A 15,991-nucleotide genomic window follows, 5' to 3' on the forward strand; every position below is an offset into this window, starting at 1 on the left:
CGCCAGGTACTTCCCGCTAGTCCGCAATATAAATGGAGAAAAAAATGCAGAGAATGAATACATAAAGAACACGCATTTTTGGGTGTTCTTATCTCGAGCCAAAACGTGGAGATATGAGACGACAGTTGACCAACAATGCACGTGTAACAGTCAGGTCTGTGAAAGAAAAAAAGTCGCCAAAGAGTTGTGTTGATCTGCTGGTAGTTTGACCGCTTTCAATAGTTCTGATGAGTAAAGCGAGTGACCGTATCACACAGATTTCTGTTGATCTTGCACAATGCAAGAGAAATACACCCATTACATTCAAACAAGTTACGTAGCCTCTGCATGTGTTGTCCACGTACAGTATACTACGTAGATATCTTGTTTAAAAACAAATCCCTGCTAAAATGTGTGTGGTGCAACCTCCATCTATGCTGGCAGCCCCCATTTCCAGCAGAGGAAATTCTACATTCTCATTGTTGGTGCCAGTCGTTCCATAAGAGTGCCAGCCATTCTCGATAGTGATTAGTCGAGTCAGACCCCCAACACGAATTTGAACTCTCAGCTTTCACTCGGCAGGTCGAACTGCAGCTGTGGAACCGAGGGCAGCTTCGTTTGAAACTCGCTTGGAATTCAGCAAAGGATAGACAATGCCTGCTGCTAATCCTCTTGCAGCATATGGAAAAAGTGTAAATGACACATCAAGGTTTCAGTTTGTGAGCCACGTGATTAGCTTCAGGAGTAGTGCGACCAAGACTGTTCGGTCCACCGGAGAGTGGGTGTAGAATGCAGTTGTTTGCGATATGGTACATTGTTTAGTAACACTGTGGGTCATACAGCTAATAATGTATAATATATAAAACAACTGCACATTTAGCTTCACAGATGGCTGGAACATTGAGTGCCTGGGAGAAAAAAACTACACTTACAAAAAGATAACACTCAAAAGCCTGCTTTACACATAGGGATCACAAATCCCCACTTGCTTTGCTTTCTCATCCTGGCCAACTCACACCCCAGCAGTTCGAGCGTCTGACAGCACGTGGTGATGTCTGCATGATCCAACAATCCCACCTCCAAAGAGCTGGATTACAGGCATGCGGCATCACAGACGCCGGGCATATAATAAAACAACCCAACTTATTCAAACCTTGCACCAGCTCTAAGCCTCAACCCACCACATGTACAAAACTTTGATACTCAACACACACATACACACACGGCTGCAATCATGGGCCAAGCTGCCCTTCTTTGCCAGACTGACAAAATGATGGCTTCGCTCCCTTGGCAAATGTCACCTATAATGTACACTCTGAGCTGTGATTGAGTGCAGTGAAACAGCATGCCTTGGGAGCCTTTCTTTTAGGCTCGTATTTTGGAGGCAGGTATAGTTTCCTTCACATTCGAGGTGGGCGGCTAAGAGTGTAAAAAAAACCCATTGCGCACAAGGGCCCTTCAAGACCGGGGGAGGCAAGGTCAATTTTCTGCCCTGGGGCTTGAACCATCGGGGATCCCAGGGGAAGCCACGGCTGAATGCCTCGACCCGTAGTATTGGGTCTCGGAGCCACCTGGCCACTCTCCCCGTCCACATGCCTCCCTTATTGGATGCTAATACTAAGGCCAGGATTGGCAACGTAAACTTATAGAAAACCCGACAAAGCCATGACTTGGAGACATGCCGTGAACTTCAAAAACGAAGGACAAAAGCTAAAATTGGATAATATTCAACCATAATTTTTTAAATGCAGAGAAGTGCTGTGGCTTTTGAAATATATATTTTTTCATTGAAACGTCTCATTTCACCTCTAAAATGCCAGCTCCCGGCTAAAGTACATAAACACTTTGACTTTAATATTAAATAATTTGGAATGTTCAACTTGTTCAATTCATCTTTACCATTTTAGTCATGGTAATTTAGTGTTTTTTTTCTGCCCCAAACTTGAATCGGACACCATTACATTTTGTCCATATGGTCTGGGCATGAACAAGTCATTGTCAAAATGAAAAAAAAATTGGATGTTTACTTACAGACTTCCTCTGCAATCAGCTCTCCTGTCTTTTCAAAATACCAGAAACAATTTCCGTTTTTGTTCCACAAGATACATGATCTTCTACAGGTCAGCCCTCATATACGGGTCTATGTGATAATTCTTTGACAACTGTACTGAAGGCCATCAAAGGGAGGTATATAATATACGTACTGTGTATGCACAGTGTATATACGTATATTACGCACGGGCGAGGGGTGGTGTAATGTTCGGCACACTGTGCTATAAACTTGGTGATTTTCGTTTGATTCCTGCCCACGGCTGACACCAACGGTGACTGTGTAACAAACACTTTTTTTTCCTGGGTACTAAGTGTTATTTTCCAATTGCTTATGCCTCAAAAGTACAGAAAATGGCTAGTAGTCCCCATAAACTTTGCTTTTGTGACCAGGACAGTGAGATTTTGAAATTTACCTATTTTCAATGAGAAAACGGGTGCATTTGTGTCATTTCTTCACATAAAGTCCTGGTCACAAAATCAAAGTTCGTGGGGAAAAATAGCCATTTCTATACTTTCGAGGCATAAGCAATTAGAAAAAACACTTACTACCCAGGAACAAAAATCGTGTTACATAGTGTATTGTAATTGCTCCTGCAACTACCCACCCAACCCAGCCCTGCACCTTCCCACCATAACCAGCATGGTAAAGTATAGTCAAAGAACACCGGTGACTGACACAGCGTGTGAAAACCTTCATCAAACAGACTAACTGCAAGGCGATATTAATTATAAATACGACGACTGCCATAGTGGTGTCTTTAACGAATACAACATGGGAAGCCGTAAATACACGTGAGCAGTTATTTTTCGAAAATATATTATTTTGCACAAGCCGCTATCAATATCACAATAAAGAAAAATTGCCGACAACACAAGCAAACAATAGACTACACTTTGTAAATGATGCCACGGGGTCTTTAACATTCACTCTGCGGCAGACGGTGTGTTGGCGGTAATTCCCTGCAGAACTGACCAGGTGGCTGTGGGAGATGAGCCATCAATCTCACACAATCTGGAGCAGCAGACAGCCCTGCTGACCACGAGGTCATTTAGCCACCTGGTGTTAAGTTTCATAAAGTACTGATGCAAATGCGAATGTGGCCTGGGTGCTCCGTATGTGCAAGGAGACAAACAGTGCAAATAATAAAAGTGCACGACCATTATTATTATCCATTATCCGGCCAGGTGAGGGCTGCAATTACCGAGCTCCGCTGACAATCCAAGGATCGTGCAATCAAATCCCAGCTGTGGGGATGGTTGACTCCACTTGCAATTCCTCCAGAGTTCATGGATTGAGCACCACTGCGTAGGAAGTTAATTATGGCTGCCCTATGGAAAGACTGGCACCCACCATGGGAATGTAGAATTTGCATCACTGGCTCGGAGATGCGACCATTACACGAGCATCATCCGATGCATTTTTGAGTTTGGAAACACACTGACTTTTTAATTGTTTTTCAGAAATTCAGTGTTTTGGTTGTGTGTGTGTGTGTTTTAGGCAGTTTTGTTCGCATTGTGCTCAACATACATGTCAACCACTTTTGCAACAGTTGGAGCAAACGTCGGTGAAAGCGTCCGCTGGAACTAACGTCGGTAAGTTTTACGCACGCAAACAATGGCGTGTACGGAGAACTCCACCCTCTGGGTGAGGCCAAGCACTGAAGACGTCTCAAAAAGCACAATGCATACTGTAATCACATTTCACAGTTCCATCGAAGTGGCGCGCAGAATAGGGGAGATTTCCCCTTGTTATTTGCGACAGCCTTGTCAGCATACCAGTGATATCTGAAAGATGTATTTTTTTTATCCCATTATTTCCAACCCATACACTAGATAGTACAGTGCTGTTAACTTTAATTACATATCTGAATACTGAGGGAAGCTCTGTGCAGCATGAGAAGAAAAAAATGGAACATAAAAGACAGAAACAGATACTTTTAAGCTGGCTTAGATTACAGGAGCAAAATTTATTAAGTTTGTAAACAAAAATTTTATGTTTATCTTTAATGGATTAAAACGATGATGCTGTACTTAAACTGATATAAATTATACTGAGAGCCTCACCTTGCTTAAATAGGCAATGCAGGGGGCCACTCATCGCTATTGTCAGCCATAAAACAGAGGTGGAAATTCCACATTTCCCATAGCAGGAGGTAGTTTGTTCATAGTTTACCAGTTTATACTTTGCATTGTGGTTACTAAATGTATGAGCCCATAACGGAAACTAAACCCGCACCTCCGATTAGCACAACTGACTACGTATGGTGCGAAAGAAGCTCAAACCTATAAATGTAGGGGCATCCTTGTAAGGGCCGGGTCTGAGCGGGCCCATGGTTGGAACCCACACCTTGACTAGGTCGGGTTAGATTAGCCTCCCCTAGGCACCCATAGCCGGAGGCCCTCGAGTAGAAGTGCCGTATCGGCTGAGTTAGCCCGGAGGCAGCTACCTCGCTAGGTAAGGAGAATAGAAGGGCCGTTGCCCTGAGGGTGCCGGGTTGTACTGCCGGACATTGTGTTGAATAAAGTGTTGCCTCCAACACTTCCGACGTCTCCAGAATCCGCAACACTACACATGGAAGACGAACGGACCCCTGACCGTGGATTATACTTTGCACTGATCAAATTGCAAATTTATCTTTCTGATCATAGCAATCTTGCATTATATCTACAGATGCGAACATTAATATTTTAGTCTACACTGTTAAGGCCAGCATGGTTCTGAAGCGGTAGTGGAGCTGGTACCAGGGGAGGGAAATGCTACTCCCTCGCCTGGTGTGCAGGAGGTTGTGTGTTCGATCCCGACCCTGACGCCTGAATATTTGGAGTTTGCATGTTCACCACATGGTCTCGTAAACTCGCTGCTATAAATTTCCGCATGATAAGCCAATTCGCTGAGCTATCATTTATGGCCAGGTCGCTTATGAAAAAGAGCTATTAGCTCAGGATGCTTTACCTGGTAAATCAAATAAATTTTCAAACTATCGTCCCCAGGTCAGATCATAATAGCAACAGCCCGTATTATGTTTTATGACTAGTAGCCATAAATGTAACACTCCGGGACCATAACACATGAGTTAACTCCCAAGCCACTGATCCATAAAAACAGTCCAACATCACACCCACAGTGAGCGAAGATCAGGCGACAGGCAATTCACGGTCTTGTATGTTCCCTTCTTTCCATTCTCTTTGAATGCAATAACAAGCAGCAGACAGGGGCATTGATTGACGAGCAATGCGATATGAACTGCGGCTGTTCTGCAAAGGCCTTGAGTTGTCTTATCTTCGCTTGTGTATCAGACAGGATGGGACAGTACATTCCTGACAGGGAAAAAAAGTGGTATGCTTCAGAAGAGACATACCTTCTGCTTGACCGTGGGTGTAAAAGATTGTTCAATGCGATTTTGCCAATATCGGATTGAATGCGCCAGTGTCATGGACAAATCTGCGTAAGTATTCAACAAAAAGGCCTACGTTTAAACCAGGTGAGACCTCACATTCTTCAGGAGCAACTAAGTAAGAATCTCCGTGCTCAAACGAGAATTGGGGCAGTACCCGTCCCTACTGGTTGTGCTGCACCAGTGGTGTAAATTCCACATTCCTATGGCAGGAATCAGACTACCCATAGGAAAGTCTCAGAGTTGACCTTCCATCGCCAAAACGGTTGAACCTATCTCTTAATGTTCCGAAGTCAAAACAAGTAATATTAGCAATGCAATTTGGCTATGGAAACCATCTAAATCTAAAACTGCAAATGAAGGGCAACAATGCCAGCGAGACCACCACAGCGTGCACACCGTGCATCTCTTCGGTCTTTCTGCTAGATTCCAGAGTTGCTCCAAAGTCGACACTCGACCTTCAGTCAACTCTTCCAGCCCCTCAGCAAGTGGCTTCAAGTCTTCTCGTTACAAATTCAATTGCAAAGCCGAGCGTTCTGACCACGGTTATCTACAATCGGCCACAGTGGTACGGCGACGCACCTTTTGGCAGAACGGTTGTGTGAAAAGTGACGTTCGCAGATTCGGGGCTTCCTCTCAAGTCCACGTGCCAACGTGTAAACCGACGGGGGGGACCCCCCCTCCCCCCACGCATTACCATGCTCGTGAAGCCGGACATTACCTTCGCCGGACTGGGCCTCGGGAACCCGCTCGCGGATGATGCGGCAGGCGTCCCACACCACGGTGGACGGCTCGAACTGCATGGTCTTCACCACGTTGCAGTGCCGCACGCAGATCTTGAGCGAAAGGGCCACCATCTTGGCGAGTCTTCTCTAACGCCTGTGCCCCCGCTCTGTCAAAACCTGAAGGAGTGGAGGGACAGAGGAAGAGGAGGGGGGGGGGAAGAAAAGCGGACGACGATTGAAGGGAAAATAAATTGCAAGCCCACCGCTTCATATTCGTGATGTGTCCAGAATTCCCAACCATGCACATCATGATCGTAGCCAAGTAGGTTGCGCAGACACTCATTATCCTCAGAGTGGCCTTCCGGGATAGGCGGTGATTGAGCATTCATTTTTTCGAGCTTACTCCACGCACTCCTGCGGGCACCATCTCACCTTCAACCTCCTGAAGACGCTGCAACAGAGAGGATAAGCTCAACACAGCGCCTTACAGACACCTCGATTCATTTCTCAATAGAACTGTTGTGGCAAAGTGCCACAACTGAAGACTGCGCTTCGAAACTTTAAGAGTCCCAGTCAACTAAAGAGTCCACAAAATCATGACACCTGTGGGATGTCAATAGAGGCTGTCTGGCAAACTCGACCAAAACGGAAAATCTCCACCCCTGACTCAGAGTCACTGAAGGTGATGAGCAGTGCCCCTGGCTTCCCTGACCCCCCCCACCCCCAATGCTTGGTTCAGCACAGAGACATGAACTTGTTCAAGTGACACAGATGCCTTGCTATACATTGGACATTAGTCCTGATCTGGAAGGTGAATCAAATGCGAATAAACACCTTTTTGGTTGCAAGCATCGTGTTTTGAAACAGTGCCACCCAGCCGGAGACTTTCTTAGGATGCGCAGAGCAAAAACTAATCAACACAAAGATATGTTTACATTTTAACCGTGCTCTTATAAGTATTGCTCGTTATGTTCATATTCGTACAGTTTGGAACTCGACAGCGACGTTAAGCTGCTTTTTAATTTGTACCAAATGAACAAAACATTAGAGCCCTGATTCCCATCGTGATGAAATTGAAAAAACTAATTGTTTTGCCAATCTTCCCCCTTGTTGGAAATGGAGATATCGGCACATTTTCTGCCAAGCTAAGAATCTGGCCCCATGAGTCAGTGTCTTGCTGCCCAAATGAGACTGGTGGTCCTGAGCCGGTGACAATGGAAATTCCACATCCCTATGGTCAGAACCAGTCCCTCTTTTAGAACAACCGTGATCAACTTCACAAAAAGCAATGCTCATTTCATTGATTCAAGAGAGAAGATGGGCTGGGATTTGAACTTTCATCCTTCTGGTTATGAGTAGAGGGCCCCGCCACAGAAATACCTGGGCCTAGATATGAAACACGTGGGAACATCAGATTTTGTGCAGAGAATATTGAATGTGTAGGTAGTTAAAGTATGTCTGGTATTTTTAACACTGTCTTTTAAGCGCTATATGTTGTTTATGCTGTTTTTTGGAAATTCTGGTGTGGTTTTTGTGTAAAAAATAAGTTGTTTTAGCTCTTGCTAGTTTGCACATTCCCACCCTGCAATGTCCTGTAACTGCCACCACTGGCAATGGTCTTGGGCTGTGCTCATCCTCCTAACAGAGCCGCATAGCTCAATGAGCCTTACCAGCTGAAATAAAGTCTGAATTAGGAAATTCGTCACGGCAAATGCTCAACAGTTTTTTCTCGGCAGCAGCCACCAAGCAAAATACACTGCAACCGTATTGTACAGTAGCATTACCTCCAATGTATTTTGGACCTTGAAAAAAGGGAGTCGCATTCTTACGAGAATAACTGTCAGAGACACGCTTCAACCAGTCCATATCAGCCTTAATTGGACAATAGATCCACAATTTACAGAAATATTAATCCTTGCAATGACATTGTTCTTTAATATCAAAACACAGGCGAAGGACAATGCAAGGCAAAAATCTACCCACATCAAATATTAATCAAGGTTACCTCCACATTATTCTGCCACACCATGGCCACGTTTAAAAATAAATCACAGCGGAGAGTTTGAGGGCACGGGGAAGGCGGATAAGAGATGGAGGGGAGGAGAGGGGAGGAGGCCGTTGTGAATGGAGCATATGCAGGGCCTGATACGAGCTCTGCAAACAGAGCGACAATCGTCATTCACACAATGGTATCAGTGTTGAAAACGCATGCAGAGGCATCATCGGCAACACCGACTGTTCAGGGCATTGAACCTGAGCTCCAGCAAAGGACGAAAATTTACCGATTGGATTTTCTCCCCCCCCCCAACCAAACACAAAACAGCGAATAGGAATTGGCAAAACATCCCAGCACAGTACCGTTCTAAAAGTCCCCAGTCTAATTGAGGCTTTACTGGAGAAGTATAAAACACTGGTAATATAAACAATCATTTTGCAAATATCCAGCTGGGTGGAGATTGCGCAAAAAACTCAAAAAGCAATGACAAGACCATGTGTTTAAATCCCTGTCAGGGGTTGATGCAGACCACCAATCCTTCAGGGTTGATAAAAAGAAAAACCACAGTGAGAAATCAACACAGTTGTGATCCTAGGATGGAAGTGGTCACTGCCTTTGGAATGTAGAATTTAAATCAAGGATCAGGGCATCACTCTCCACTAATATGAGCAAGAAGACTTTCATATCATTAGACCTCCTTTGTCAGTACCAAAATATAATAACAGGGTTTTTCCCCTTTTTTTCTGGCAACAAAACTGAAACCTTTTTACAAGGAATCATGTGTGCATTAACCACAATACTTGCTTACCCCGAGCCCTCATTACTTTGATAGTGCATTTGTCTTGGAGCTGTACGCCTATTGGCGTCCTCTGGTCTAGCACCAATTGAGACGAGGCTCAAAAGAAAGCCGTCTCTGGTGTGGACCAATCAGTTTCAAGGACAATGCATCATATATTATCAGTGTGTTTGTTGTTTGAATTTTGATCAAAAGTATTGTGGTTAATATAAACATGATTCCTTGTAAAAAGGCTTCAGTTTTGTTGCCAGAAAAAAGGGGAAAACCCCTATTATTATTGAGACTTTCATACTTTGTATATTTTTGCGCGTCCAGGAATAATTAACCGCCAGGCCAAAGTTCTGGGACAATAAGAATGACAAGAGTTGTTAATCCCCTATTAAATAGCAGGAACACTGCGCTAACTACAACAATGGCAAGCGTTTTTAAATTACTACCACGATTTATACACTGCCTTGATTTAATTGGAATGTTCATGGTCATGAAAATATATATGAACCAATGCACCATAATTTTACCCATAAATTGCTGGCCTAATGGACAAACCATAACTGATTAGCAAAACATGGCCTGCACTAAACAGCAATCTCTTGCCGCTTCCCTGACCTGCAAGCAGTGTGCAGAAGGGGATGATTTGCTCTGCTTGCCACTCTCTAACACGGAAGCACCAAGCTGGAGACACCTCCTCCTCTGGCAGCGTTGATGCCCCAGAAAAGCGACCTTCAGCCTGGATGTCCTGCTGACCACGAGATCCTTCCTGGGCCACCCAATTTGCACCTGTAAGCCCCCTCACTAATTGCATGGGGGCCCAGGCACGACTGAATGCATGGCCACTCCTGGGCTCACCAATGGGCGATGTTAGTGCCAGGTTTCTGCTGGAAACGGCTGATACCAGCGGTGGTTGCCAGAACCCTCCTGGGACCTCTCATAATGGGTGGTATTGTTGGGTAGTATGGTGCAGTGACGTGCGGTGAGGTCAATGGCTGGGGTGGCACTGGCTAGTGTCAGAGCCAGATTCACACACTGAGGGGGGCGTGTCCTCACTGAGGGGGGCGTGTTAGACACGTCCCCCTCAGTGAGGCAGATGTGATAGCTGCCTCCCCTGGTGCTTTTCATTGCAGTTTCATGACGAGATCAGCGAGCCTAAATATCTTTATACACATACGTGAAATAAGTTACCTGGAGTATGGAAGGCGAGGACATGAAATGAAGGGGTCTACAAACATGACATTGGTTACATACTGAGATAGTGACAGGCACACGCTTATTGCCTGCGCTCCATCCAGTTACTGAGGGGTTGCGCAATCAGAGGGGAGGCTGAGCTCTTCGCTGCCTCACCTCTCGTCTCTTCCTGTATTTGCAGCGGAGCTCAGCAAATTTGACGATTTTGACTATAAAAATGATTGGAATCGTACAGAAATAACATTTATAACACAGATCAGTGGGAAAATCTTAATATTTTTTTAATCTTATTTTTTCACTTTTCGTAACAGCTCTTTTTATTGGAGTATGACAGGTGAGGCTCTGCCTTCCCTCCCTCCCCTGACCGCACGTTCCTGGTATGATGGGGGTAATTGGGACTATCGGCGCAATGACCATATTTCAGGTGGTCGGTGAGGTTTGTGAAGGCCCAGGCTGGCGAGGCGAGTGTGGTTGGGGAAATCCACATCATTGATGAGGTTAGTTCGATTGGGGCGATTGGGGTTTCGGCATGGTCAGTGCAATCAGTGCAGTCAGGGCCGTCGGTGAGGTCAGTTCAAATCGGTTTGATTGTGGCGGTCACAGAGCACTGGACAGTCAGAAATCAGCACCCTTATCATCATTGGCAGCATTCGCCTCTGGGTGTTTCTATCTACTGGACATCTGTGAAAAAGAGCTTTATAGTTCATCGGATTCCTCCAGTATAAATACATATTCTATTCCCTCTCTTGGCCGATTTCTTCCATTCTCTTCTCAATACGTACATTTTAGCTATGTAGGCTATTTTTGTTTGTTTTGTCTGTCCCCGATGTATACAAGGTACTCACGTGACTAATTCAGCAATGTTGTTATTATAATAATAACAATGATGTTTAAAGGACCAAAAATGTTTCAGTTGTTACATAGGCATGGTGCAATGTAGAAATAGGACACGACATGCGTTGCGGTGCACGCACTGAGAGAAAGCCATCAAGCTGAGCAAGCTGAGCTCGGTGGCCGTGGGAGAGGGGCAAAGGAGGGGGATCGGGTCCGAGGGGTCGGAGGTCAGGGTCTCTGCTCTCCCCTGACGCGAGGAACCGGGAGGAAAGGCGTGGCGTTGGGACAACGAGAAACACAACCGCCCGCGGGTGAAGCGCTGCCAAACAAGCCACAATAATAGGACGCACAAGGCATTGAAAAACACAAATAAATAACGGTCTTAAATTTGGAAAAAAGGCAGCCTCCGCCGCAATCCTTCCAAAACAAAGAACGCAACAGACATCAAAGTCCGTTCCATGTGCAGCTGTGTGGGGAGCGGACAGCGAGTAGACAAACAATTGTGTGCAAGAATACTTGAATCACAACTTTTTCAGGACATATTTAATTCGTCCCAATAAACAATTGGAAACGGTGTCAAGCTTTGCTCCGAATTATATATCTTAACCCAATAAGTAAAAGCATCTGCCCCTTAGTAAAAGTTACGTATCATTTTTTGAGTGCTTTTTTTTTCAGTGCTCATTATCCCGTGCCCACAGCCTACAAGAAGCAATGTAAAAACTGTTATTGGAAACAGGTTAACAAAAAAGAAATGAGTGCGAACAGGAATGTGGCTCTCTTTATGGACTTGGCGGAGTGTTATTAAAACACGAGTTAACAAAGCGCCTGCGTTGTGTGCGCAAATGCAAAGTAGGTGTCGTTATAGCAAATCATTAAATATGAGACTTCCTAGATCAGACGCACACCATCACTGTGCAAATTAAGATTCTGTAATGCAGCAGTATATCAATGCTAATAGGCCATCATGAAATTAAGCGAAATTCAGTGATTTTTGCTTTCATCTTTCAAACACCCAATTATAGCAAAAAAATTAAGTATACGATCTTGAAAAGGCAGCAGAAAGAGTATAAAAATGTACCATTTTGTACAGTGCTGTGTGGAAAAAAAACATTTAAACATCTGTTTTGGTATGTCAGCTTTTTCTCCCACTCAACCCGTTGCAAACGATAACGAAATCTCAGCATTTCTTATAAAATGGAGCATGAACGCAAGGCAGCAGCATCGGCTCTGGTTAAACAATGATGAAGGGACAACACATGGCCTTTTTTGGGAGTACAGTACAACTCCTTGTTGTACAGAAGAGCAAAAGTGGTAAAAAAAGCAGGCGAGACAGAGACACTTTGTCCAATTGTGCTCGTTTACAGCATGAGAGAGTTTAAAGTGATGCACACACGCATACACGCAAAATCCTCGATTCAAATCATAGACATCGGGAATGGACCAGCGACCGACTGTTTGGGAGCACAATGGGCGGCTGAGAAAGTACAAGGGATTCCCGGGCGGGCGGGTCGAGTGTCCGGGAGACGTACAAGGCCTCCGCTGTTGGGCGCACGACCCCGAAGCACAAAGGAGCAACACACAAGCCCCCGCGTGCGCGCACGCGCGCTTAAGCGAGCCGGTGACATGCACGCACGTGCCACAATTGGCCCTTTCTCTGGCCTGCTCGCTCGCAGCTAATACTTTACACGTTTTTGGTTCTTAACCAGCATTAAGGATATAAAAGGGATGGATAGTTAGCGGAGGGGCGGGGGCGGGGGGAGAAATTAATTCAATTCTAAGTAGAAAAATAATTATCATTCGACTTAAACCTTTCTGAAATGGGTTCAGAGGCTGCCATTCGTGAGCTGTGACTCACTTCCGAGTGGCCAAAAGAAATAAACGCATGGCCGTTATTTATCCGGCAAAAAGCTTCACTGAGTCTCATGACTTTCAGGATGGTCAATCCCTTGGGATGTTTGGCCAATTCCATTTGAATGAGTGTTGTCAATGTGGGAGGAAACCAGAGGAAACTACGGCATGCACAGAAAACCCACACAGGCGTGGAGATGGAAGGTCACGTTGGAGGAAAAACAAGGGCTTTTTAAAATATACTTTGGAAATTACGAATATTTCAGAGTGAGTTGAGTATTTCCCTCATAAGGAAGAGGACAAAAGTTAGCATCCTGCCAAATGTATTCCCAGTGGGATGAGATCCCTTTGTGCTAAGCTCCGAAGCACGTCTGCACATGTGGATCTTGTCATGAATACAGCGAATGCCACGTACTTACTGTACGTCCAGTGCACGTCATTTAATGTGCTGTTACATACGTGTACAGTACATGTACAGTACACCGAGTCAAAGGTCAAAATTTCGACTCCATCGTGCAAGCGTGAACCGGCCAAAAAAATACTTTCAATGACCAAGAGCCAGCTGCAGAAACTCCACATTTCCATGGCGTGGCTAATGTCTCAGCAGAACCAATACAGTTGACTTTGCCAGAAATAACGAGAGCAGTGGCCACACCTTGTGGGAATTAAGCAACGGTCGTCTCTTACCATGAGATTGGCCCCATGGTAAAGTGGAATTTAAATTACTGGTTTAGAATTGCCAACTGATATAACCAACTCATTTCAATAGGGAGGACCCTTTGCCAAACATCAACTGGTGCAAATTTAAACTTCAATGAGCCTACACTTTTTTCACGACTGGAAAATTGCACGCTTTACTCAAACGTGTCGAATGGAAGATGAAAAAAAATTCCACCGAAGAGCGGCACCTGGCCTTCTCCTCCGGCACGGTGGAAGACGGTGGTGAGGTCACCACGGCTCACGTGCGGCCCCCCAAATCGTGTCACCGCTGAGGTTGGTTTTGGCGTTCATGGGATCTCACAAATGACGTGAACGTGCGCGCAGGAACGCGCGCACACGTGCAAGCGCCCCGGGGAACGGCGTCTGCCACGCGTCGCAAGCGCAAGCCGCACATAACAGCACCATGCCCCATGATGATCTCTTTCTGGCTACTTTTCTCACTTAACTCTGTTTTTGGGCACAAAAGTGTAAGCACCTGAACGCTGAATTTGGAAACCTGAAAGAAATCGCCTCCCCCCCCCCCCTCAGCACTTTTCATACACCCCCAGCCCAACCACCCACCCTCCAACCCCCAGTCAATCCTGGCAAAAGACACCCAGGGAAACGTTTGCTATATTTCATTATTAAGGTGTAAAGCCAGTAATGGGTCAAGGTCTTTCCATTTATTGTTTAATAAACAGGGGAGGGAGAGTACTTCTGGCCTTTTAGTTCACTTTTTACATAAGTCAACGTCTCCCTGCCCAAACAATGTCAGAGTGGCACTCATCTCGATTCAAGAGCCGCTTGGCTCACAGGGCTATACCTAATAAATGAACTGAACTGAAATATCCACAAAAGGTGCCTTGAAGCGCCAGTGGAAATTCTACATTGCCATGACGGAGGCACAGTCCGTCGAGAGGACAGCCACCGCTGTAACATTCTACAGAGCGTTACTCATTGTAACAACCAATAGGAAATATGGGTCGAGTCGACTCCCTTGACTGGAAATTTCCAAATTGTGAATCAACATTTTGCACCGCAGCAGCACCGGAGCAGATCTGTACGAGAAAAAATATTGATTACATCGCTAAGGCTGACATTGCAATGTGATCAAAATATTATTCATCTCATGAAGCCATTCACTTGCTGTAAGTGAAAAAAAACAAAGTGTCGCAATGGTCATACGAGTATGTGATGATACTCATCTGTTTTGGTGGGACAGAGCCGATGTGGAATTCTAAACCCCTACGACTGGATCCAATCGATCCATGGGACCACTAGTTGTGTATAGTGTCGTGGTTAAAGCGCTGCACTATGAATCCGGGGAATCTTTGTCATAAACATATATACCACGGAAATGTTGAAAGACGCAAGATGGCACGCAAACTTTTGCCTGAGCACTATGTCGTAGTGAGAATGCTCACTGCGAATGTATGTATGTTGACCTTCTTTCGCACCATACATATCCAACCGTGCTAATCGGAGGTGCGGTTGAAGGACAACAAACTAAATATAAAAATCAGTTTTAAAGAAATGACCTCCTAGGAGTTATTGTAAATGGCTCACCTGTACGATTCCTCCTGTGCTGAGGTTTTCTTCAAGGCCACGTGCTCATAAGGTCACAGCTCACAACATCCGCTTCCTGCCAAATACAAAATGCCCCACACTTTAGCAAGTGGTGGAGCTTGTGTGTTTTTACTCTCCCTTTGCACTCGCTTCCTTGAACGGCACACGCACAACATCCTGACTGCAGGATTGACGGGGCAGGCTCCAGTTCAGTGCAATTGTACTGCGAACCGTGATCTGGTTAAAAACAACTCCGTCTACACAATGGAACCTGCAAATCGAACATCGCCATAGATTTAGGACATACCGGTTTTTGAAAAAGAAAGTCAAAAGAGAGGTGAAATCGCATTGCGGAATGGATGAGCCAATGGTGCAGTGCTCATCGCATGTCCTGAACCAGTGGTGGAAATTCCACATTCCTAATGCAGGGGAAAGCCTCCCAATTCGATAACCACGGCTGCCATCCAGAGAAGTAGAAGTCACTTTATCGGACCTTTGATGAGCACGGTTGTCATTGTACGGTTCGAAAGAAGTTCAACATACACATTGACTGCGTGCTGCAGACAGTTTATGTGCTGAACCAGACAGTGACTGGGAATTAAACCACAACCATCCGATTGAGAGTCAAACCCCCCCCCCCCCCCCACCACGGGCGATTGCTACAACCACATGCCATGTCAACAGGCAAGCTCCTCGTAAACAGGTGCCACTTCCTTTTAGTATGCATGCAATGTTGAATTTCTTTCACACCGTTTGTAACCAACCGTGCCAATCGGAGGTGCGAATTTATCTCTGATCAGATTAGTTTAAATTGTACATTGCATGGACACTTATTGCCATATCTATAATAGGTAAAGGTATACGTGCATCCCTGAAATGTCCTGTTCAAGCCACTGGTGGTAAAATAGCCTCTACTAGA

The 15,991-nt window shown here is 45.2% G+C and overlaps 1 protein-coding gene across 5 annotated transcripts in view; it reads right to left on the minus strand.

The window, feature by feature from the left end:
- The window catches only part of LOC133346467 (talin-2-like), a 258,048-nt gene that overhangs the window by 139,678 nt on the left and 102,379 nt on the right, over positions 1-15,991 (minus strand). For 4 of the 5 annotated variants that reach the window (XM_061558071.1, XM_061558069.1, XM_061558073.1 and 1 more), the window contains exons 2-3: positions 15,073-15,148; positions 6,148-6,328 (exon numbers count right to left, since the gene is read on the minus strand). In XM_061558071.1, coding sequence (XP_061414055.1) covers positions 6,148-6,283 — 136 coding nt within the window. In that variant the 5' untranslated portion in view covers positions 6,284-6,328; positions 15,073-15,148. The remainder of the gene's footprint in view (positions 1-6,147; positions 6,329-15,072; positions 15,149-15,991) is intronic. The other variant, XM_061558070.1, reaches the window with a different exon arrangement.

The sequence above is a fragment of the Lethenteron reissneri genome, chromosome 24 (genome assembly GCF_015708825.2).
Source record: "Lethenteron reissneri isolate LAM-NWPU_2019-01 chromosome 24, ASM1570882v1, whole genome shotgun sequence".
NCBI classification, from domain to species: domain Eukaryota; kingdom Metazoa; phylum Chordata; class Hyperoartia; order Petromyzontiformes; family Petromyzontidae; genus Lethenteron; species Lethenteron reissneri.